General features: G+C 37.7%; 1 protein-coding gene across 2 annotated transcripts in view; it reads right to left on the bottom strand.

Moving 5' to 3' along the window:
- The window catches only part of SMPD3 (sphingomyelin phosphodiesterase 3), a 1,377,949-nt gene that overhangs the window by 49,173 nt on the left and 1,301,931 nt on the right, over positions 1–26,845 (bottom strand). For both annotated transcript variants that reach the window (XM_044081341.1, XM_044081340.1), the window contains one exon: positions 21,326–21,389. In XM_044081341.1, the coding sequence (XP_043937276.1) occupies positions 21,326–21,389 (64 nt within the window). The remainder of the gene's footprint in view (positions 1–21,325; positions 21,390–26,845) is intronic.

Genomic DNA, 26,845 nt, shown 5'->3' with positions numbered 1-26,845 from the left:
AAGTTTTGTAGGATTGTAATCATTGTAGTCTGCATATAAAGACTACTGTTGCATTGGCTTGGTTGAAAGAATATTCAGATATGAAGACAAGGAGCACAGCTCACATCCCCAGCACTATAATGTAGTGTTTTACTGACAGAATGCAGTTCATAGCCCCAAGCATTTTACTGAGAGCACAGTTCACAGCTCCAACAATAACATGTAGCATTTTTCTGTGGGAGTGCAGCTCACAGTCCCATCAATATCGTGTAGCTTTTTACTGAGGGAATGCAGCTCACACTCCCATCACTACTGTTTAGCATTTTACTGAGGGAGCACAGTTCACAGCCCCATCACTATTGTGTAGTATTTTACTGAGGGAGCACAGATCATAGCCCCATCACTATCATGTAAGGTTTTACTGTTTTTGCAGGCATGCAAACTCCTTGAGCACATACACCCCTGGATCTCTAAATATAATAATTCTGGGAGTTTGCGCAACAGTGGAGAAAAAGAGCAAACTTCACATGACCACTGAACGATGATTCTGCTACATAAATCATATGATTAGATGCACACTTAGGATATTGTGTCACTAATAATGTGCTCAATATGTAGTGTAATTATCCAGCTGAATGTATGCCACATACACACACACAGACACAATATGTTTGTATGTATGTAAATGTGTGAATGTATATATATCTGTGTGAAGATGGGCATCGTTCATGTGGATGAATTGTCTGGTTATCAGATGTTGTGTGGGCAAAGTGTTCTGAAGTGTGAAGTAATTGCATATAGTGGTTTGCAAGGGATGTTGGGTGGTGTGAAGAGTAGCAGAGTGTTTGGTGGGTGCAAAGAATTAATGTATGCTTATTTCTGTGGCTGTTGATTGAATGAGGTGTGTTTGTGATGGGTTGTATGTTCAAATGATGTGTTTTCATGGATTATGGTGGGGTGATTGTTCTGGTAAATCAGTATGCACTCATGTTATAGTAAATAAATATGCAATTGTGTGTGTGTGTGTGTGTGTGTGTGTGTGTGTGTGTGTGTGTGTGTGTGTATGTATGTATGTGTATATATATATATATATATATATATATATATATATATATATATATATATATTTGTGTGTGTGTGTGTGTGTCTTGTGTCTGTATATCACTTTTTGTCAAGTATGCACTACGTCAATCCACATTGCTTCAAAAGTACCAATGAAATGTTACACTGAGAAAAGAAAAACAAGTGTCTGATCATTGAGGTAAGTTTCCTTGCATCTTCACCTACTAATACCTTTACAAACATCACACAATCACACAACAGGGAGTCAAAGGAGACAACCCTGTGTGTGTGTGTGTGTGTGTGTGTGTGTGTGTGTGTGTGTGTGTGTGTGTGTGTGTGTGTGCATGTGAGTGCGTATGCGTGCGTGTGTGCATGTGTGTGTGTGTGTGCATGTGTGCACATGCATATGTGTGTGTGGCATGCATGTGCATGTGTGTGTGTGTGTGTGTGTGTGTGTGTGTGTGTGTGTGTGTGTGTGTATGTGTGTTTGTGTGTGTGTTTATATACACAATTATATTATCAAATATTGATGTGCAGAAATATCAATAAACATGATATCAATGCTGGCATATTGACAGCATGCTTACCAGAAAGTTAAACTTACTGAAAGTACACCAATCACAAAAGGAAAACTTACTTTTACATCTGGTGGAGTAGGCTGATACTAACTTGTAGACGCACTCTGCATAGTGATAGTGTTCACCCCTTGTGCCATCTTACTTGTGTACTTAAACCTACCCTAACGCAACCCTGTACATTTCCTTACTAAAATCCCTTATACTGACAGTGCTACTTAAAAAGACACATGCACACCTACCAATACATACATAACACAGTCTAACCCTTCCCTAGCTCCCTAGCTCCTCACAGAGACAAACTCTCTCCCTCCCTCCCTCTCACTTTCTTTCTCTTTTGTTTATGATGCTGAAACTTTCAGATATAGTTTCAGCATTACAATCAACCTCCACTTAGTGCAGCCACATGTACATATAACCACATTTAGATATCTCTAAGAGCAACATTGAAAGTTGTTCCTTTCTTTCAGTACTGCATGCAACCACAAGTGCATCCAGCAACTTCCTGCTACAAAAATGTATGTCAAGAACCTCTGCATTTGGCAGAGTGCATGGTAGTCATATATGTGGGCTAGTACGTGCATATATAATATATAAAATATGTCTCTATTTATCTGAAGAATATGTATAATTCTTTAATGCAAATGTGTTCCAAAATTCAAAACATCTCATTGGGTGTAAGCTGTACAATGACTCTGTCGGATATTCATCTAAAGGTCTGACAAACTTCACTTTAAATGGTATGTGGTCGCTTGATAAGATACTTCCTGAATTTAGATTTTGCAACTGTTTTATTATCAAAATGTAGGAAATGCAGGGCTGGCAAAGTTAGGTATAGGGTTCAACAGGTTGTAAATAAAACAAATTTAATAAACAAATTTAAAGTAGGTTTCAAATAAGCGCTTTCTTCCCTTTTTGAAAACGTCATCTCTTTGAACACACTCCTATCATCACCATCAAGCCTGTGGTGGTTGTCTTTTTCATCCATTCCTATCACTCCTTGTAAAAGAGAGTCAAGGCTCAGGCCTCCATGTAGAAGGGAGTCAGATCAGGCTCTCCTACAGTATATTAGAGTTAAGGGACTCATACCTAAAATGTTATTCCTCCCCATTGTGCCTGTGTGGCATGCTGTGCAGAATCAAATTCAAAGAATCACACTAGAGACAACTTCAGTAGTAAAAACACTGAATATAACACTTAAATATTATCAAAATAGTAAAAACACTGAATATAACACTTAAATAGATAATTACACATCACATGAAACCAACTAACTGACTACAGACTAAGCACTGTAGCACACATTCAGTATTGAAAATGGCAACCTTCAGACGTAAGAAAACAAAAATAAAAATACAATGCAACAAATAACCAAAAACTAATATAAAAATGTATTAATTTATTTAAACCGCATATATTTGTTTGACTACAGGATATAAGTGGAACTGTTCATTTACAGCAGGAAATTTGAAGGCATTATGCCAAAGCTGCCCTTTAATCTTACAACATTCTAATGCAGTCTTCCAAATCCCCCTCTAAAATAAGTTCTTATTTTTTCCAAGACAAAAAAAGGAACATTTTAAAGTTGGCACAAGTGATGGTCTACTTGTATAATTTGCTATTGATGTCTTTTTTTTGAATGTCATAAACATGTTCATAAATACGAACCATAAACTGTTGTTCTCTTTTCCCTTTGTAGAAAGCACCACATCCACTACAGAGTGCAATATACACTAAGCTTTTGGAATTACAATAATAGTTATTAAGACATGGAGTGGATCTGGGAAAATTAGCTGCAGTAATATTAGAACCAACACAAATATATCAGCATTGTTTACAACATCCATTTACACATTGTGGGCACAAATTTAAAATGTGTGTCTTTTTTTCTCTCCAAAGTGGGCTTCATATTAAAATTCCTACTAAAATACAGCTTTTTAACTTGAACCTAGTTTATTAAGAGTGTCAACATTAAAAACCATGACCGAATAACCAAATGAAAATGACCAATAAACTAGCAAGGCGAAGAAAGTCCACAAAAACTTCCACAAAGTTGAGTACTATGGTTTATTAAAGCAAAACAAGTAAAACCAACTAAAAAAACTCAATAACTTTAAGCACCTTTCATTTAGTAAAGTGCCTAAACTTCTTCAGATGAGTTAAGCCTTGACCCACAGTCCTCAATACTCTTTGAGCTTTATCACTACCTTTACTATGAATATACAAGAAATGAAGAGGATACTAATTAAAAACTGGGTCCTACTAACATCTGATAGAGACATTTTGCAGAAAGTGGGGCCGTAACCAATGGCTATCTTCAGAAGAGGTAAGAATTTGAAGACCCTGGTAGAAACCAGAGTCCCACATATCAGCAGAAACCCTGGTATGTTTATATGTGACACTTGTAACCAGTGTAAATTTGTTGAAACAGGATCACGTTTCAAGATTGGGAATAGGGACTTTAGCACTAGGTACAGATTCAATTGTAACTCTAGATCAATAATCTACCTAGCCCAATGTCAAAACTGTACAGCATTTTAAATTGGTAAAACGGATTGCAAATTTAGGGAGCGGGTGTATGACCACATGTATTTTATCAGTAGAAATAAGTTAGAAAATGCACTGGCACATCATTGTGCAGACCACCTGACCCATACATTTAAATTTTGTGTCATTGATCAAGTTCTAACAGACATCAGGGGGGGGCCCAACTTCCCTACTATTAGAGAGGTTAGAGATAATGTGGCAATTAAGGATGAATTTCAGTCACCCACCTGGACTAAATGAAATTTGCTCTATTGCTTGTATTTTGAAATTAAAAAATTTGGAGAGAAGAAACTTTAGTAACAATGCATCTGTAAGGTGTTATAAACATTTATATTAGTTGTTTAAATTGTTTTGAGTAATATTATGGTTTTAGGACTGTTGACCATTGAAAGTATTATGACTTTACAATCTGTAGTCAATTGTAACATCAAGGGTTAATGTGAAACATCAGTTGGTCACATGCTGAACCAGGTCTTCTATTTAAAGACTGTGGGTGAAGGCTTAACTCATCTGAAGAAGTTTAGGCACTTCACTAAACGAAAAGCGCTTAAAGTTATTGACTATTTTTACTTGGTTTTATTTGTTTTGTTTTAATAAACCATAGTACTCAACTTTGTGGACATTTTTGTGGACTTTCTTTGCCTTGTTAGTTTATTAAAAACCATGACAATTGTCATGTCAATTTTTATAAAAGATATATTGACAATTTGTTTTTTTATTTGGTACAGTGATAGAGAAGCCTTGTATGGATTTCTGGACCAAGGTAACAAGAGTGTTAGATGGCTCACTTTCACTTTAAGTGAAATGGGAGGATCTGTCCATTCTTGGACGTTAATATTGAGTTAAATACTAAATAAAAAAGTTTGTAAGCAACATTTTTAGAAAAAACACATTTACTAATAACTATCTACATTTCGATAGTTTTCATACTGTATTCATGAAATTAAATGTCTTTCGTGGGCAAATCAGGTCGAGTCATTTAATTAGTGATGATGAAGTTTTTTAAAGGAAGACAGAAAAAGTTATCAAATTGTTTGAAGAAAGGGGATAGCCTCTTACTAAGATGACAGTCATTTCAAATAATGTTAAAAAATTGAGATATGAAAGATTTTCACCAATTATTAAGGCAGAATTTACTGCCAAAGAACATGAGGATGGCAAATGATTCACTTGTTCTTTTCCTATTCCCTTAAGTGCTGAAGGCACTAATATCAGACAGATTATAACTGACAATTGGAAAAATTTACTAGGAAATCACGAATTAGTAAAGATTATTGGACATAAGCCAAATTTTATATACAAAAAAAACTAGGAATTTAAAACAATTTTTGGAAAGTTCATCTGATTTAAGGGGCAATGTACAAACAAATAAAGAATTAGGAACTTTTTATGCAATGGTTATGTAAATTGTAGACTCATTCTTTCAGTAAGTAGTTTTTAGTTTAAACACAACAAATAATTGTTTATTGCTAAAGACAGATATACTTTTCACACCGAGGGTTTAGTGTGTGTTGCTGTTTGTTCCACATGTAGATGTTTCCTATGTAGAAAACTATACTTAGATTCACAGACAGGATTAGGGAACATGTTATGGCTATAAAAAAGAAAGATATTATCAATGCCTTAGCTAGACATTCCTTAAATTGTACTGATTTTAAGAAGTTCCAGTTTATGGTATTAGAAAAGGTTAATAATAATAATACATTTGTTTATACTTCAAATGCTTATTTAGAATATCTGGAACTTGAATGGCAAATATTTTTAGAGCAGACATCTGGCCTGGTATTAATGAGAAAATATCTAGTAAATGTTTTTTAAAGTTTAAAAACATTTAAATAAGAGAAGTATATGCTAGATAGTTATTGCTGTTTTAATATGAACTAATTCTGTCATTCTATATAGATCTTTTAAGATAATAATGTACCGTATTCTTAAACTTTAGAAAGAATTGTTTAATATTTATGAGCTTGTTGGCATATTGCATTGTCATTGGTGAGTTTGTAATTTAATTCTTTAATTAGGTATGTAAGATAGCAGTTGGAGTATGACTGTTAGTTTCCGAAGAAGTTCTGTGGATTAAATGAATGAAAGCACTAAAACTACCTCTGTGTTTGGTTGCCGTTTTGTTTTTTAATATTAAAAACCACTTTCCAATTTTTCCCTAAAATACTTCTAATATGGTTGGAATCAATAGTGTAAGGAGAAATTAATGCCCTAGAATGTTTGTGGATATGTTAGCTACCACTGACACAACCTATGTCTTGTTATCTAAAATAGGAGTAAACATGGACATCTTGTGTGCTTTTACATCATTAAAAACATTGTCAGAAGTTCACCTGGATAATCTTACAAGCGATAAAGAGAGAGAGAGAGAGAGAGAGACAGAGAGAGAGAGAGAGAGAGAGAGAGAGAGTAAAGCTAAAAGAAGATATATGAGGTAAAACAATCAGTCATCACAGAGGAAAAGATGTACTAGAATCTAAGAAAACAAAGGAGAAACAAAACAGTTTGTTAGACTATGAGAGCAGAAAGGGATAATCTAAGTGGAAAGAGAGGATTCTTTGGGTACATGACAGAATGTAAGCACAGATCTCCAGTGAGTGTAAATTAGGGTGGCAGTGGATAGAAGAAAGTGACAAGGCAGAATATCTTAAAAAAGTATTTGCGACATCTTCACAGGTTTCCTAGCTTTTTTGTCAGAGTTGTTGCCCAATACATTTTCATTTAAATAAAAAATATTTGAAACTTTATTTGAACTGTCCCTCAATTACCACATCTGAATAAATCACTTTAAATCAAGCTTGCTGAAAATTGTTTAAATCAAGCTTTCAGAAAACTGTTTATATGCGCATTTTTATCATAGTATCAAACCCTATAAAGAATATTTGGAGAAGTGCAGAAATTTTTTATTTTTATTTTACATTTGTTGACCGGGATAGTCTGACTGGATGCATGTCCATTTTCAGCGGAGGCCCGGGGAGAAAAGCTCCAAGGATAAGCAGATACAGCATTACATAATACCAGCATTACATATTACAAACAGACTATTTACAGAGATTACATAAGTAAGCAAGTTAAACAAGTTCCACAGGTTACAGTTAATCCTGTGCACAAGTCAGGATTAAATTAAATTACACAGTAAACTGGTTAACATATTTTTACACATTCTAGAGAGAGTAAGCCAGGCTTGATACATTGACATAGCCAGTTAAGTGACAAATGTTGTTTGAGTCTAGTTTTAAATTGACCTAAGGTGGAAAGTAGGTAATATCAGCTGGAAGAGAGTTCCAGGATCTACTTACAGAGTTTGCAAAGAGAGAATCACCGGCTGTGTTATTAATTTTGCTAGACTGAATTAGTAGTTTGTTAGAGGATCGAAGCGGTCTAGGATTGTTATAGGGGGTGATAATATTTTTAAGTGCAGGAGTATTGTCTGGATTATAGAGGATTTTATAGGCCATAATCAGTTGGTTATACTGGATTAGGCTGGGCAGTTCAAGCCACCCAAGCTGATTTAGATTGATGCAATGATGTGTCCTAAAAGGTAGCCCAGTGGCAAACCTGGCAATGTGGTTGTAGCAAATTGAGAGTTTGTTAAGGACAGTCTTGTTTAAATTTGAGAGTAGAGGGGATGCATACAGAAGGGTTGAAAGAAGGTGAGTGCGAGGGGTTAGGAAGGCTTTTATTCTGTAAAGTGACCCTAGTTTTTTATTGATGGTTTTGATAGTTTGGTTAACATGTAGGTAAAATTTTAGATTATTGTCTATGATGACACCTAATAGTTTTGTAGATGGGTCAGGGGAGATTATTGTGCCATCATTTGATTTTATGGTAAAGGTGAAAGCGGTAGACCTACATGTTGGTGAAAATAACAGCATTTTAGTTTTATTGCGATTTAGGATCAGATGATATTCAGAAAGCCAGTTTTCTATTGTATTAAAGGTGGTCTGGGTAGCTGACCATAACTCTACTGGAGATGTGGCTGAGCAAATCAGAGTAGAGTCATCAGCATATTGGATACAGATGACTTTTGGGATGACAGTATAAAGGTCGTTAATGAAGATGGAGAACAGCAAGGGCCCTAGTATAGAGCCTTGTGGTGCTCCAAGGGTGTTAGGTAAAAGGTTAGAGAGTTTGTTCTGCCAGAGGACAGCCTGCTGTCGACCATTCAGGTAGGTTTGAAACCATTGGAGGGCTCCAGTATCTAGACAGAATGTTTGCAGGGTGTGGATTAAAAGTTGGTGAACAACCATATCGAATGCCTTGGAAAGATCCAAAAAGAGGGCTGAGGATATATAATTATTGTTGTGATTATGGTTTATGGTGTTAGTAAAGGCTAGGAGGGCTGAAGTAGTGCTGTGATGAGGACGGAAGCCATGCTGAGTGTCTGCCATAAGGCGATTTTGGATTAGGTGGTGCATGAGTTGTCTATCAATACATTTTTCCATAATCTTTGCAAGTGAAGAGAGTATAGCTATTGGCCTGTAATTGGAGAATTTAGTAGAGCTGAATGGAAAGGTGACAAAGTGCCAGGTGTTGGACCATTAACTGACAGCATGTTTCCTTGGAAAGATCTAATAAAGGATTCTGGGGGAATCTCTGGGAACAAAACACAAGGTCAAAGATGGGATACTTCCTTGGATCCTAAGGAACTTGGCAGGAGTGCTGCCAAATCAAGTTTACTTGATATGATTGATGCAAATGTCAATGAAGCTTAGCAGAGAGAATACATTGTCCTACTCCCCATCTAACTAACATTTTGCTTGTATCAAAAACAGTACTACAAAACATTTTACAGTAGAGCTGTGCCTCCTACAGCCCCCCCCCCACACTCATTCTTTGAATAATTCCCAGAGATATACTGCAAGGTTAGCAAAAAGGTGCCACCTAAGGCATTCAGTGCAGGGAAGTGCACATTACTGTAAATGGGATTCACCATGGAGATGACACTTACTGCAGACATGATCCAGCAGGCACAAACAAGGTGTATCATAAGAAGAGCAGGTCTATATTTGCACATTGAAAGAAATTTACAGTGAAGGGCTAATAATCAAATGTTAGACAGCAAAAGTTTAATTTACCGGACATGCTTAACAGCAAAAAATAATTAATCGAACAACAAGGATGTACCTTGATGCATAAGGTAAGCGAAGGAAACATTTTTTAAATTTGACCTATTCCCCACTGTAGTGCAATCTTGGAGTTGGTATATATAGTTAGGGTGGTGTGAAGGGAAGACCCCCTCCCCCATCTTGGTTGGTTACGTATGTGATATTGGTCAACTATGGTCAGTCAATGAATCATTTTTTGCTGTTAAATTAAACTTTCACTGTTTAATGTTCAATTATTAGCTGTTCACTGTATTTTTTTTTCAATGCACAAACATAGATCATAGAGGAAAAATGTGTAGTAGAAATATTTTTCTACCATTGTATAATTATTATTTTAGGCCTCACTGAAAGTGCTTTCTACAGTTTTGGTGTCCAAGTAGGAAAAAGGATCACCTGCAAATAGAGAGGAGTCAGAAGGAATGCTACCAAGGTTATAGGAGGAGTGGATGATAATGGGAATGAAGCGATATAGGATCATAGGATCATAGGAGGTTATTAGGCTAATGGCCCTGGGGCCCTTACAAGCCTAGCCAAGAATTTATCCCCAAAAAAGAAACCTCATTCAGCACCTGTCGCTCCTGTCAATGAGGGACAAAGGTGGAACCCTTGGAACAAACTTGTGATTTGCCATCCACTCATTAAGGTTGCACTTGAAGAGGGTCAGCAACGCACTCTATTTGACATGCATGGGAAGTCTGTTTCAGAGATAGGGCAGCCTCTGGGTGACAAACCTGTCTCTTCAGCAGGTTTTGTTGATGTTGCATATTACATTTAGGCCCATCAAGCGGGTAATGCGCGAGGGGTTCGATTTATGGATATGGAGCATCTCTAGTGGTGCAGAGTCCGATATTGCCTTGTAGGTGAGACACAGATCACCTCTGAGCAATATGTATGATACCGAGTAGAGTGATAGTGATTTAAGCCTGTCTGCATAGGACAGGTGTTGGAGGCCATGTATTCTCTTTGTGAGGTATTTCTGTGGCCTTTCCAGTTGGTGCAGGTGTTTGGAGAAGTGTATACCAAACACGGCATTATACTCAATTATAGGTCTAATAAGGGAGGAATACAAAGAGATAATAACCTCCTTTTTCCTGGATGCAATCCCTTTACTTATGAGGTGAACCAAGTAAAAGGCTTTTCTGACCACCACCACCACATGATGGTCGAATGTGAGATTGTTGTAAACTTGAGTACCCAGGTCTCTCACCAGAGGTCATGTGCTTAGAAGGTTGCTGTTGATGTGGTAATCAGCAGGGACTGTGTTTTTGCCAAATGGTATGATAATAAATTTATTTGCATTTAACATAAGGCCATGACTTTGGCATCAGTTATTTGTAGCTGTGATACCCTCTTGCAGTATGTTAACATCATCTGGGGAGTCAGTGACAGCACCCAACTTACAGTAATCTGCAAACTTGGTCAGCCACAGACCCTTTGTCTTTACTTGGACTTCTGAGAAGTAGATGCCAAACAGTAGGGGTCCCAGGACAGATCCCTGGGGACACCACTAATGACAGGTCTGCTGTTGAAAGTGGCAGCACCCATTTTGACCTTGTGGGTCCTATCTGTGAACCAGTTGGCCACCCATCTGACTAGATAGGGATCAACACCAAGTTGTGTTAACTTTTTGATGATGCCCGAGTGGGGGATTGTATCAAAGACCTTGGCCATGTCAAGATAAGCTGTATGTACTGACTTATCTTCATCCAGGGCCTTGGTGACAGTCTCAAAGAAGTCAACTAGGTTCAATAGGCAAGATCTGCCCCTGACAAATCTGAATTGGGTGCAGTCAAATGCTTGGAGATTGCCTATGTCCTTGTTTATGAGATCCATAATAATTTACAGATCAGACTTGTCAAGCTAATGGGGCGACAGTTTCCCAGGTCAGTAGTGGCACCACCTTTGTCCAAGGGGATGACAATGGTGGTTTTCCACTCTGCCGTAATGAAGCCTGTATTTAGGCTGTGGTTGATTATGTGCTCAATGGTGAAGCTAGTTCTTCCTGGAGATGGTGCAGAATAATGCCCTGGAGACTATCAGGTCCCATGGAGGCTGTTTTCTTTGCCTTGGATAGGGCCTTTAACACTTGATCTACAGTGATGCGAGGTGTGGGACAAGTACTGGAGATGTCAATTGGGCCTTTGGGGGGGCGATAAAGGGGTGAAGTTTGCACTGAACCTATCAGGTAGCAGGTTGGCTAAGTCAGCATGATCAGTGTAAGTGGTACCATTAACTACTAGTCTGGAACCAACTTAGGCTTTGCCATGGAGGTTCCTAACATAACTGAAGAAGGACTTATGGTGTCCATTTGTTTTGGAGGTTAGTTTCAACTCATAATTGGCTTTGGAGGTTTTGACTAGTGATCTAATTTGCTTGTTGAAGTGGAGAGTTTTTCTGATTTGGAATGTATTCCTTTTTAGCCTTGGACAACAGTTGTTTCCTTTTGTTCTAAAGCCTGTTGATAGAAGATGTCCACCAGACAGGTTTGTGTTTCCTTGAGGAGCAAGTTTTAGTTCTGTTGGGTATGGCTGAGTCCATGTAGTTGTACAGATGCTTGTTGGGGTTGGGTGGGATAGAAATTTTGAATGAGACAGACCGATGATCTGATCTCACCAGGGAAGAACATACCATGGGAGTGGTGCAGAGGTCACCCATGTTGGTGAGAAACAAGTCCAGTATGTTATCTCCTCTTGTGGGGGATGAGACCAGCTGATCTAATGTGTTAGAACTGATGAAGTCAAGGAATCTTTGGTGAGTGCATTAGTGCAGGAATAGTTTATCCAGTCTATGGTGGGGTAGTTGAAGACACCAAGGATCAGGGTGTTAGGGGGTACCTTGATGGAGGCAAGTAGGTCCAGGTAGGAGGAGTGGGTGTCCTGAGACATGGGGGGGTCTACAGCTGGCTATAACTTGGATGGGTGTCTTGCCAACTGTCAGTTGTACCTAGAGTAATTCCAGTGCATCATGCTGGTAAACCAGCCTGGAGGTGTGCCTGTCCTTAATAAAGATAGATACTTCACCACCCTTAGTCTTTCCAACCTCATTTTGGGGTTGGAAAGTGTGGAATTAGGTAAAGCCTGGTAAGGCAGGGGTGCTCTCCATAGCCCTGAAACAAGATTCTGTGACTACACAGACATTGGCATCTTCCAGTGTGAGGAGAGCCTCCAGTGAGTGCATTTCAGATTAAGGCTGCTAGCATTGAACAGCATGACCTTCAATTTGCTTTTTGACAGATTTTTTATGTTGGAAGATTTGTCTATGGGACATTGCCTAAAAAAGGCACAATGGGGGAGGCAAGAGCCTTGGCCAGGATTCAGAATCCCAAGGGTGACAGGTGGAGGCCATCTCTATCAAAGCATTGAGGCCTGTCAACCATGTCATCCCAGGCAGACAGATACTGGATCACCTTAGAAAGACACCAGAAACTAAGCCAATTCTTGAAGCCAAACATTTTTTGTTGGTATTGTGGTATCATTCTTGGTGAAGGTAGGATGCTGCTTAGGGTTAGGGTCACACCTGTCTGGAGCACTTACTCTGAGAGCTCAATCATGTCTCTCTTCATATACTCTAAGGAGGTACATCTCAAGTCATTCACACCAATATGGACAATGACAAAGTCATACTTGTACCTGTTGTGGAGAGACTTAAATGTGTGCGTGACGTGGTGGATTCTAGTGCCTGATAGACAGCTGACCGTGACCTTTGCCTTGTTGAGCTTGGTGAGGGGGACATCAGTGTGTCTCACTACTGAGCCGCCAATGACTAGTATGTTTGGTTTATTGTTATGCCTTATGGGCTTCAATGGTTTATTGTTATGCCTTATGGGTTGTGTTTGTGAGACACTTGTATGTTAACTACTGTGTGTGATGTGATTGGTGTTGTGTGTGGAATGTTTGTGAGTGTGTTTTGGGGGTCTTTGTTGTTTAGGTAAGTTTTTGTTGAGGACCCTGCATAGGTGGATGTGTGGCTCTGTGATGTGGGTGGTGTGGTGTTTGTACTGGCAATCGCCCCTTTGTCAAGAGTACTGACTGTGGTGTGAGAGAGCATGGATTCCAGCTTACTGATGTAGATGCATCTCTCATAAATAGAAGAATTATGTGCTAGGAGAAGGGGACTGTCTGTGAACATGAGGCAGTTGCTACACTGTCTCAACATGCCTATGTCGACCACACTGGCAGGGGAAACTTATGGGAATTGTGTAGATATAGTGCTCTGAATACTTGGCGGACTTATGCAGACTAGGGTTTGATAAGGGTTTGTCCAGAAAAGCCCTAAATGTAAAATAACTGGCCTAAAGCACAAGTGCTATAACCAAAACTAAGATGCTCGGAATATTAATCAGGCTACTAACAAGCAGTAATAACTGCTACTAACAAGCAGTAATAAGTGCAGAATAAGAGCACTTGAACACTTAAGAGCACACAGAACAGCAAACTAAGGTAATAAGGTAGACTCCAGTTAAGTAAGAGCAGCTGAATAAAGTATAAATATGTACTACGAAAGGAAGATACTCCATGACAATTGAAGCAAACCTCTCAAAATTGTTTTAAAATGCTTCTTTATTACAGCAGATAAGTAAGCACCTTCACGTCTCCACAGACGCTTCCTCAGACTTTATAACAGTTACATTTAATTCAAAATCTCTATAAATAGCATTCCCTTGTGATGAAAACCAATTAAAAAAATGATAAAAATCACATGTTGCTCATTCTTGTAAAATTAACATAAAAACATATATTAATATATACTAAATAATGCTTGAAAGATCTTATAACAAGACGTATACAAAACTTATAAAAAGCTTCTTCGTAATCATAAATAACTTGTCTCTAGCTGAATTTCTGATCCTAAAAAACATGTATATTATATATTATATATCTTAATGCCAACTGAAAGTTAGTGCTTTAGTGGTCTATCTATCAAGAAGGGTTTCAATGAAACCCTATCATTAAGGCTGTGTCCTCTGTCAAGCCTGTAGCCTAATAATCCACTTCCCTTCTTCTTTCTCTGTATAGTTGCCTATATTGCCTAACCTTTCAGTTGCATGTATATGTTCTAAGACTAAAAACTTAAAACTATGTGTCATGGGGTTTGATAAGGGTTTGTCCACAAAAGCCCTAAATGTAAAATAACTGGCCTAAAGCACAAGTGCTACAACCAAAACTAAGATGCTCAGAATATTAATCAGGTTACTAACAAACAGTAATAAGTGCTGCTAACAAGCAGTAATAGCTTACTAGCCTAGACAGTAACCCTGGTAGCATTTACCTGCTGAGTCCACTAGGTGGCTCCCTACTACCAATTTTGCTTATCCTTGCAAACCTTTCTTTCCACATACTAAGTCCTATATTTCCCACTATCCTGCTACCCTTTTTGTGTTTTCCACCCTCTTCCTTTCTCTGCCTTTCTCAGCCTTGCCCCACTTAGTCCTCACTCTCCTAGTATTCCTCTTTCTCCTCGGATTACTTACCTGACCTATCAGCAACTTCTGATTGTTCTCCACTCAACTTCTCTTCTTTGGCTCTAGGCTCACTCCGCCCTCCCTACGCCCAATTCCCACCCACCCCCAGGGGTCCTACTCTTATAGCTCCATAGCCACACCCCTATCCCTCCTGGCCTATACCTCTCCTTCCCGCCAAATTTTTATCCAGCCTATACACACCCCTTACACTCCACCCCTTCTTCTTTCTTAACCCTAAGACCTTACACTCCACCCCTTCTTCCTTCTTAGCCCTAAGACCTTACTTGTACTATTACCTCTCTCCATTACCTACACTTCTCCTTATATATGTTCTTTCCTCTCCAGCCATCCCTTCTCTATTTCCTATAGAATCTATTCCTAATTTACCATTCTGCTTTAAATAAATTTACTACCCCTCTATTCCATTCCACACTCTTATTTCTCCCCTTATACTCTCCTCTCTGCTTCCTCTCTTCTCATATTACTAAATCATGACTCCCTACATACTAACCATGCCTCTACTCTCAGTCTTAATCATGACTACCCTTCTCTCAACATACCATCTCACCTTTATTGAAATTTCACTTAACAACTATCTTATCTCCTCACAAACACACACTCCTACTACACTCACTTTCACACCATACCCTAATGTTAACTCCACCCCTAGCTATCATCTATCTAAATACCACAGGCAACATCACCTTACTTACCCCATACTATCTGACAAAAAAACCAAAACCCTAACAATTCAAAAGAGTAAATTCTTAACTAAACTAGTTAACCCAACCCTACTAGATGGAGACATCCACCCCAACCCTGGCCCTAACTCACCACCTCCCCAAAACCACTCTCCTAACCTCAATAATAACTTCCTTATAGGACACCTTAATATCCAAAGCATAAATAAGAAAATACCCTTCATCCATGCCCTTTTAGATACCCACTCATTTGACATTCTCTGCCTCTCAGAAACCTGGCTAAACACAGGCACTAAAGACACAGAGATTATACCTCAAGGTTATAACATAGTAAGACATGACCGCTTAAAACGCAAGGGTGGTGGAGTAGCAATACTTTTCAAAAATCAACTAAACATCACTACTCAACCAGCATGCCCAAACCAAAATAGCAAAACAGAAGCCATCATTATTAAACTACAACTTAACACCAAAAAATCTATTTACATTATTTGTTTATATCTTCCCCCAGGTAATAACATCCCAATATTAGAAGATTTTCTAAGTTGGGTCTCTACCACCTACCCCCAAGAAACTATAATTCTTGGCGATGTTAACATAGATTGGAACACTATTAATAATGATAACCCCTCCTCTCACATTAAACTACATGGTTTCTCACAAACTATTACCTCAACTACAAGAGTCAATAAGCCCAGTAATAAAGAGAGTATACTAGACTGGATACTCACAAATAAAGTTAACAAACAATATAAAGTAGGTACCTTGCCAGATGACATCAGCGACCACTCCCTAACCTACATTACTAGATTAAAATCAGAATATGTCAACCTCCCTAATACAAGGCTAATTCGATCTCTCAAGCATTTTAACATAGACCTCTTTAAAGCTGATCTGAGAGCATGTAAATGGAATTGTTTAAAATCACTTCCTCTGGAGGAAGCAGTATTATTGTTTAATACTACATTCTTATCCATACTCAATACACATGCTCCTGAGCACTCCATTAGAATTAAGACCATACCTGCCCCATGGCTGACCTCAAACACTAAAAAACTCATGCATGCTAGAAACAAAGCATGGACAAAATGGAGATGTGATAGACAAAAACCTGATTTAGTTAATTTCCGCCAGCTTAGAAATCTTGCAAAAAAATCAATAATCTCTGACAAGAAAAATTTCTACTGTAAGCTTCAGGAAACTCATATTAACAACTCCAAACAGTTCTGGTCCTCAGTAAATAGACTTCTCTCCCCAGGGACTGCAAAAACTCCTTCTCCTCTAAATACTGATCCAGATACCCCACTCCACACTGCAAATGTCTTCAACTCTTTTTTCTCTGAAACTATTCAATCCTTAGCCAAACAAATGAACCCTAACAACTCTCATATACCAACTAACATAACCACCTCCTCTTCTAACTTCTCTCTAAAACCTATATCTACCTCTTTTATCTATAAACTCATTCAAAAACTGAAACCCTGTACACCTTCTGCTGACAAGCTCCCTTCTCTGTTCCTCCAGAAAGCTGCCAAAGAAATTGCATATCCTATATCCTTACTTATCAACAGAACTATCCAAGAAGGAACCATCCCTGATATCTGGAAAGTATCCTATATTATCCCACTGCATAAAGGTGGAAACTCCCTTGACCTTTCCAACTTTAGACCAATTGCCCTTCTCTCCCCCCTAGCAAAGATCATGGAAAAATGTATTCATCAACAACTTGTACACTATCTCTCTTCACAGCATAATAGCAAACTGCCAGCATGGTTTCAGACCCCACCATAGCACTACCACTGCCCTTCTATCTTTTGTAGATACTATCAACAAAAATCGAAACAACAACACCTTCTCTTCCGCTCTTTTCATTGACCTCTCTAAAGCTTTCGACATGGTCAACCACTCACTCTTAATTCACATTCTTGAATCTCTCTCTTGCGATAAACTGGCCACTAGCTGGTTTAAATCTTATCTTAGCAACAGACAACAAGCAGTAATTTGGGAAAACCATATCTCATCTCTCTTGCCTATATCCATCGGAGTTCCCCAGGGCTCCATTCTGGGTCCACTGCTGTTCTCCCTCTTTATTAACGACTTTCAGACTGCTATCCCATAAGCTACCTGCATACAATATGCAGATGATTCTACCCTAATCTGCACAGCCCCTTCCTCTACTGAACTGACCTCATTGACCCAAAAGACCTTTAACACAGTAGAAACTTGGTTTTCTACACGGTTTCTCCTACTAAATGCCAAAAAAACCAAACTTCTCCTCTTCTCCCCCACCTCTCGCTCCCCTCCTTTAAACTTTACCATTTCCTCAAACAATGGCACCATCATCTCTCCTGATCCTACCACTAAACTCTTAGGTATAACCATTGACAATAATCTTTCCTTCGATCAGCACATTAATAACACCATCAAGACTGTTAACAAAAAAATTGGATCCCTATATCGCATCAAACCTTTTCTAACCCCAGCAACTAGAACTAAAATTGCTCAATCTCATCTCCTATCTACTCTCCTATATGCTTCCCCCATTTATACAAACCTTAAAAAAATCAATCTTAATAAACTTGCAACCTGTTATAACAACATAGCTCGCTTCGCCACTGGTAACCCCTTTAGGACCCACCATTGTATAAACCTAAAACAACTTGGCTGGCTCGAATTTCAAAACTACCTAATAATCCCTCAACTCACTATAGCCCACAACATACTACACCTTCCCGACAACACCCCTATAATCTCTCAACTTCTAATCCCTTACAACAATCTGAACTCACTTCGTTCTTCTAGTAAAATTATGACAAAATCAGTAAAGGTAAACAATGCAGCAGGTGGCTCTCTATTCACTAACACTATAGGTAGAAGTTGGAATCTCTTACCTAGTGACATTACCTTGACTACATCCCTGCCTCTATTCAAACAGAAAATTAAACGTTTCTACCTAAACCATTGGCTTTGTTCCTGCAATGCTCCTGATTAACCTTTTCTATACACACTTCTTATCTATTTTTGCCTCTTCCTCCCCTCTTTTAACCGTTCTAATTCTAACTATGCATAATTTATGTAAAATTGCTAATAAGTAATTGCATATATGTAATGCAAATATGTAATGAACTGCATATGGTGTATATGTCTCTCTTTAAAACTATCCTTCCCTCTGGATGGTCTTTTTGAATTCTAAAATTTTGCTATTTCTTAGAAGTAATGGTTTTTTATGTAATGTACTTAGTATTTAGTGGAGCTTTTCTCCTCGGGCCTCTGCTGAAAATGGACATGTATCCAGCCAGACTAGCCCGGTCAACAAATGTAAAATAAATAAAATAAAGTAATAAGTGCAGAGTAAGAGCACTTGAAAACTTAAGAGCACACAGAACAGCAAACTAAGGTAATAAGGTAGAGGACAGTTAAGTAAGAGCAGCTGAATAAAGTATAAATATGTTTTATTTTTTTTTTTAGTGGAGACGGAGGTAACAGAGCAGATTAAGAAACTATAGGGGTTGTCCTTCCCAAGTGTTCTATCTACACAGTAGAAGTGATGGGACTGGTAGGAGTGTCTGAATCAAAATATGAACTGTACACAGCTGAGTGAGCAAATGAGATGGGTTCAGGAAGAGTGTCCAAAAGCAAATTTACAGCAGGGGTGGCCAATTCCAAAGCCAACAAAATTAACACTGCAACAAGAACAGGGAGAGAGGGTGGGGAACTAACTGCAGAGACCACAATATTCAATTAATATTCAATGAAACAAATAAATACAATGCAGTACTATCTGAAACAATACAAGTAAATTATTCTTCTCCTACAAAAAAGATGGGGATAGGATATATGAGCCTGTAATATTTTTTGATGAGTACATTGAAAATGCATGACTTTAAAAGGGAGAGAAAGTTATGGGCAAAGAGGGTAAGAGAGACACACTTCAATATGACTATGGAAAAGTATGATTTCGGAAAACGTTACCAGAAGGAATCCTGACAAATGGATGCACTCAGGGTGCATCATGAGGGTAAGGAACAGGTGAGGGGCAATTACAGTTTGCTATTGCACAAAAGGGATGTGGAAAACCTTTTTTTCCTGCAATCATCATTATGTAATATAGTACTGCTGCTGGTTCTTGTACTTACTTTTGCTTAACTAAATCCCAGTAACATATCATTTCTCCCTAGAACAGACTCAGTCCAGTCCTCCTCTTAGCTGAGGCTGATGGGCATGTGAAGACAATGTGCAGATTTTCTTAATGGGTTTAAAAATAGGTAGGCAGGCAGTAGAGCAAACAGCCAACCTGCATGACTTGCTTTACTGATTTGTATGGTACAGTAAGTCAAATATGTGCTTTTCTAACATCTGTTACTTGTTTCTGTCATTTTTCCAGCACTGTTTTCTAGATCCCTGTACTGATAACCTGTGCTCCTGGCTCTTTTGCATCCTTGTGGTGTTCAGTCAAATGAGATTACCATCACTGCAGAATCCTCCTCTGCCATCCAGGTTTAGTACCTGTACAACCATTTATTATCAAGGCACCATATGGTATGAGCAAGTTACACCCATTAGACTTTCATTTGTGTCTCAAAAAGTATTTCTTTTGACAAAATCTAACTTCACTGAACCACAAATGACTGAAAAAAAATGAAATAAAACACATTTGACTGAATATTTTTACAAACTTACCTTAAGAACTTGATTTTCTGTAGGGGACAAGTTCCTCTCCACCCCCAAACGCCCCATGTGTAGATCATTACCTCCCAGAACCCCTAAATTAAATATACTAAATCCATGACTGTTCATCACTGCTAATGCAAAAAAATATTTAATTGTACCTTCTTTACAGCAGACATAACCTCAAAATTGTGTTTTTTTTTTTGTAGGGGTTAAGCCTACTACTTAAATATACGATCTCCACAGTTAGAAAACAGTGGAGCGGAAAATAAAACACACACAGTGAATTGGTGCTTCCACACAAATATAAAGCTCACTGACAGTGACATTCTGCAGACTTTACAAACTTCACTCATGATTCAGTCAAATCTGATTTCAGTCAGTTTTGTTTGGTCAAAAGGACTGCTACCATACCAACTCCCATTATTCCTTCCACCGCTAGATTCTGTGCCTCAGCCATTCACCATCCAGTGCTTTGGAGGGTGCCTCTGTCTTTGACACAGTAAACAGTGGTGGTATGGCCTGCCCTGATATTAGGTTCTTATGGTACTTGGTTTGTCATGCTTAAGCTGTCATGGCCCACAAGCACATATCCATACTCACTCACTCCTAAAGGTCCTGCATATCTATGGTCCTACATCACTGACTGCATCAAGGGGCAAACACCGCAAATTCTCATTTCAACTGAAAACCAGGTAGGCATGTGCTGCTTCATCACTCCATCTACCAGCAGCACAGGTACCAGTGGCACTTTAGGTTCGTTCCTACACCTGAATCAATGGCAATGTGTTCCAACACCCTGCATCTGTCGGTGAGGCAGCATGGATCTCCACGATTAGTATTAAAAATGGAAACACCAAATAACTAAAGTGAGGTTAATTCACAGATAACATCCAGTACCTCATCAGAAATTTGTTATAGACCATGCTGTGTCAGATAAAGAAACTTTAACACTGTGTTATACTAGGTTCTAGTTATGGGAGGAAGCTTTGTATTTTTTCCTGTGGACTGGTTGCTACTCAAGTAGTGACTTCCTAACTGTTTATTTTTATTTTTCTCAAAATGTCCAAAATACACTGGAGAGTTAGGCAAGCAAAACTCATTGCGCTGCTTGAAACAAGGAGGTCTGAGTGAAACAAATCTTTCTCCACCAGCTGACCGGTAAGTGGTGGTGTGACAGTTTTAGAGCAGAATAATAATGTCAAAAAGGAAAGAACTTACTTCTGCAAGTTTTCTGGAGTAAACACCTCTTCATCATAAAGTCCCTGGGGGTCCAGAAGGGTACCTGTAATAAACAGACATAGTCATTCTCCATAAAGGTATAAGATAAACAGTCCAACAGCCTAGAGTTGTAAGATAGTTTGTGCTATTCTCATTGGTTCTGCCCTCTCTGGCAACATCTATCTTCTACATGTTGCTTTCACGTTCACATATGTGTTATCTGTTCAGATTTAGGTGTTTCCTTTCACACACATTTACACCTTTTTCTCTGCTGTTTCCTTTTACAGTTTCCCAAGTCTGTGAATTCAGCTGTCAACTGAAAAAGATTAAATGTACCCCCCCCCCTTTCTTGAACATGCAATAGATGCTGTCTTGGCTTAGTGTGCACTTCAACAAAGATGCTTTCAGTGTTTTCCTTTTTAAAATATGCTTGTCTTTTTTTTTGCTTGTGTATTATATTTTACCAACTATTTTTACTTTAGAATTTTTTGTCTCCAGGCCACAGCTGAAAAGGGCATTTAATAAGGATCGGTTGGTTTATTCTGGTTAATAAAGGAAGCATACATGCATACATAAATACATATCTTAAATAAATAAAAATTGTCTTGCTAAAATCATCAGTAAAAATCAATTCTGCATGTTTTCTATCTTTTTATTTAATTTATTTTATTATTTTTTTATACTTTGTTGACCTGGCTAGTCCAATTAGACCAATGGCCTTTTTTTCAATGGAGACCCATCTCTTCTTCACTTCTCAGACTGTTTGTTAAATAGCTCTGTTGTCTGAGGACAGAGCACTGCTCCTTCTTAATTTTAGTGCTCGGACTGTCAATAAAACTGGGCAGAATATTGTAACAGTAGTAAGTTGTCTGTCTCATACATCCAAGGTATAAAGTTCCGTCTTGACTTCTGGACACTGTCTGTCTGGAGCTTATGTGTTCTTTTTGTGCTTTTGGAAATAGTTTCTCCAGGCACTCAGGTTGCTGCCAACCCCCCCCCCTCCCCTTTTCAAAAAACAAGCACATTGCTGGGTAATGACATAAATTGTACTTGTATTTTTCTCTGACCTTGAATCCTCTCACTTGGCGGAAAAGAGTCTATGGACCAACCCACTTAACAGTAAATAAATAAATAAATAAATAAATAAGGTAGAATTGCACTACTGTGCTGAATATCAAATTGTAGTAGACATATCTGCAAACAGCTGCTTGTAACTCACCTTAGTTCTATTCTGAGCTGCATGCAAAATGTAATTTTCAGTTATAAGCAGGAAATACTGCCTAATAAGACATTTTTCTAGATGTAAAGATCTTCCTGATGTCAAGAGCACCTGCGTACATGTCAGATATGTTAAAGCTTCCTAAAACATCAATTAGTACAAACCCAAATGCAGTTCATTTTACTGAAACTCTTTAGCTTAACATTTTCATTTCATGTAACAAAAGAAAATTTTCAAAACTTGTTAACCCCCTGCCCAACCTGTATTTATCAACCACATTTTTATCAAATTCCCTTTCCATATCCCATTTCCTGACTGTATAATATCCCTAGAGATCCAACTTGCCAGATTTGCCAACTATACTAATATTGTATATATTTCTCTTTCATGTTTGCAGTCTCATAACTATAACGTACCATTTCCAAAGATGTTTTATTTAATTCTCTTGATTCACTTTATCTGCTACCATTCCTCTAAAATATTTCATATTACTGCAATGAGAAAAAAAAGATCTAGTGTTTACTCTGTACTAAAACCCCTTATCAAGCATTGACATACTCAAAAATGTTTATAATTCATTTTTCTTTAAGATGGAGTTTGTGTATTCTTGCCATAAAATTTACTTAAATCCTCCTCCTTTGCTTTATAGATCAGTGTACTTCTTCACCTAATAATAGACAAATTAATCTCTTGTAAAACTTTTTCAACAGAAACCTTCCAGAATGGATTCTCCTTATTATCCTCAGGTGCACTAGAAATGGGCTAAAATAAATGCTAAAAAGTGTAGTATCTTCTCTTTTGGTAAACAACCCCCTTGCTTTATCATACTGAATAAACAGCACACCACTGCAAAATGAAATTGCAGTCAGAGACCTAGGTACATTGGTGCTAGCTCCCTCTCTTTTGATCATCATGTGTCAATAGGTGCCAGAAAATCCTTTTACTTAGACCAGTTAATTGACAAAGGAATATCATTAAGATATAAAGAGGTAATCACTCCCTTGTATTTAGAATGAATCAGGTCTGTAATTGAGTATGATTTCCCTTCTGGGATGTATCGTGCTAAACATATTAAGCAATTAGACCCCAATGGCTCATAGCCATAAAGATCTCAAGCCTAAAGTCCTTGAGCTGCCAAGAAAGGCTGGAAGTTCTATCTCCAGTAGCCACTACACTTGCTATCCATCATTATATTAATTTTCACTTCCAAATCCCACTTCATTAACCTTAATTCCATCCATCCATCTGCAACCCCTTTTCCCATTTTTGCACATAGGGTTGGGGTATCACTTCAACAGTAACAATCATCTACAGCCAAGATTTACACTGCCAGGTGGTTAGCCCTTAGCGAAGCCACAAAAGTTCTTTCACACCAAGGTTACACTACCAGGTGGCTACTAGCATATAATGGTACAAGTAACTATAATTGATCATCTTTCATTTTCTTTGGTATAGATTAATAGTTCACATGGAAGCTATGCGCTACAGAAACATAGAACCAGTATTTATTTTTCTCATAAGTCTCATAAAGTATGTACCTGGTCCAATAACTTCATACATCAACATTATGGATTTACTCAAAATTTCGAAACTCTTTATATAGCACATAACTTTTACAATTCCCCCCTTCAATAAGGGAACTCACTTCCTCCCTCTATACGTATCACCACCAACCTCCATGCCTTTAAAAAATCACTGCACTCACATTTAACATCCTCATGGGAATGCTCCTGCACCCCACCCCTCAGCCCCTTCCCCCACCTCCTACAAACAACTATATCATATATTACAATTTACACAAATTTAACAACTGAAAACAACATCTTATCATTGACAAATCTTCTCAATTCTCATCTATATATTATATACACAGCAAAACAGCAATGCTTATACTAACTTAAACTAAGAATCTTTATTTCATCTGCTTTCATCTTTAGTTTTCCACAAAAAAAAAAAAATAAAACTTCAAACTTATCTAACCTTTTTTTTTTTTTTTTTTTTTTTTCAATTTGAAAAATTTTTTTAAATTTGTTTAACTTTTGTTTACTTTTTTTTTATTTTTTCTCTAATCTTACAATTGTAATCTACAAAATTTTAAATATAATTTTTAATATAATTTTTTTGGAGCTTTTCTCCCAGACTTCTTTTGAAAATGGGCTCTTCAATAAACTCCTTCCTCCCCAAAAACAGTTCCCAGTATTTTAATTTTGTTTCATGAAAGTAAATTGTCATTATCTGTGCCACTTCCTCCATAAATTTACATGTTGTTTCAATTTTCAAACTGATTTTAAAACTCCTTTAATATTAAATGTACATGTATAAATTAATTATATACTTAGCACACTCTCCTAATAACAAGGATAACAAACCCTTCTTAACTAGGGCAACAACAAGCGGAGTACAAGCTGAACGAACTCAGGCCACCACACTGGACAGTTAGTTGTCTTAAAAAAACAATTTATTGACGTTAAGCGCTTTTTGTCCCAGATAATACCAAGACTTCTTCAGACAATGTTACAAAACATGCCCCTCCTTTAAATACTTTTAGTCATGTGCATCATTCTCCCTAATTGGTTAAATGGAAATGAATCACAAATAAGCCTTAAAATATAAAAAAAAATTATATGCTATAAAAATTGTTAACAAAACAAAAGCATATCATACAATATAAATAAACCACATCTGTCAATAAATACCAAAGGTATTAATCACTAAGGTGGTAACCAAACTATATATGTTGAATATACTAGAATAGGTGTATAGTTATAAAACAATGTATGCCTAAATGTTGGCAACTTCATGAAAAGCGTTAAAGCTACAAGTTGTAAAAACATACTTCAACTTGTTACAATTCAGCGGATAGTCACATGGTCCTACCATATCAAAACATCAACTAGGAATCACTTGTTCCTTAATAATCAAAGATTAAAACCTATTTATTTAAACTAATCAACATAAATACTTAAAACATTTCTATATGTATTGGTCAATTATCTCAAAAGGCTCCTAAGTTCCAAAATACAATTAATAGTACAGGTTTTGTTTAATCCAGGGAATGAACATGCATCTGTACATATTTGCCACATACGTTCTAATACTTCAAGTTATACAGTCAATGGCCCTAAATAGGAATTTATGGTTTGGGTTTTCAGAAACATCCTTTGCTAAAGCATTGGTCATTTTGGCCTTCCTAATATAGTATAGATGTTCATATACATGCTCACGGAGCCTCCTGTCCATCTTCCCAATGTAAAAAGCTGTGCACTGTTGACACTGAGCGAGGTAGATCACAGCTTTTGATTGACAGTTGAATTTTTGTTTGACTCTATATTTTGAACTCCTTAAGCTAAAATGTTCACCTGTTCCCATATGGGAGCAGAAATTACACATATTACATTGGAACATACCCCTCCTGATTGGAAAATGCGCCCCGTTGACTTCCAACAGGTATTTCAAATGTTTGCCCCTCTTCCACACAATCTTAGGGGTCTCAGGGAATTTGTTCCTCGATTCGTTATCATTAGAAATGAAAACCCAATTTTTCTGAAGAATGGATAAAATGACATTACTGTCAATACTAAAAGAGGTGAATGTTGCACATGACTAAAAGTATTTAAAGGAGGGGCGTGTTTTGTAACATTGTCTGAAGAAGTTATTATCCGAGACAAAAAGCGCTTAACGTCAATAAATTGTTTTTTAAGACAACTAACTGTCCAGCGTGGTGGCCTGAGTTCATTCAGCTTGTACTCCATTCATTTAGTTTTCGCAAGTTCTAAAGTTTGTTTCCGTTGTTTCATGGCTGAAGAACCAGTATCCACCCACCCTCCAATAAACCAGGAGGATGACACTCGGAATTTAAGGTCTTTGATCGAACTATTAGTCAACCGGGTACACACTTACCTCAAGATTAGACTCACTGTCTACCAACTCTACTAATTCAATGTTAAACCCTTTCACCTCTCAAACAGTTCAAGCAACGGAAACAGGTTCCCTCTTTCTATATTCTTCATCCTTCTGTTTTATTTCAAACATTTGTTTTCAGTTTTACAAATGTGCAACTTTCAGCCTCTTTCCTACATTCTCCTGCAGCTTCTTCCTCTGCATCTTTAACTTGTATTGCTTGCTGTGCACCTGGTAGTAATCATGCCAAAATATTGCCCACTTCAACACTTTTTGTATTATTGTGCCCTTTTCCCCTCCCTACCATTCTGGGGTTAACTAATAAAACCCCTCCTGTCTATGAAAATGTTTGCTTTGGTTGTCCATGATACAAAATAACACACACACTTATTCTACAAATA

Source organism: Protopterus annectens, chromosome 8.part0 (genome assembly GCF_019279795.1).
Source record: "Protopterus annectens isolate FY-2018-M chromosome 8.part0, PAN1.0, whole genome shotgun sequence".
Lineage (NCBI taxonomy): Eukaryota > Metazoa > Chordata > Ceratodontiformes > Protopteridae > Protopterus > Protopterus annectens.
Note: the sequence above shows the minus strand (reverse complement) of the source record. Positions and strands in the feature narration are given on the sequence as shown.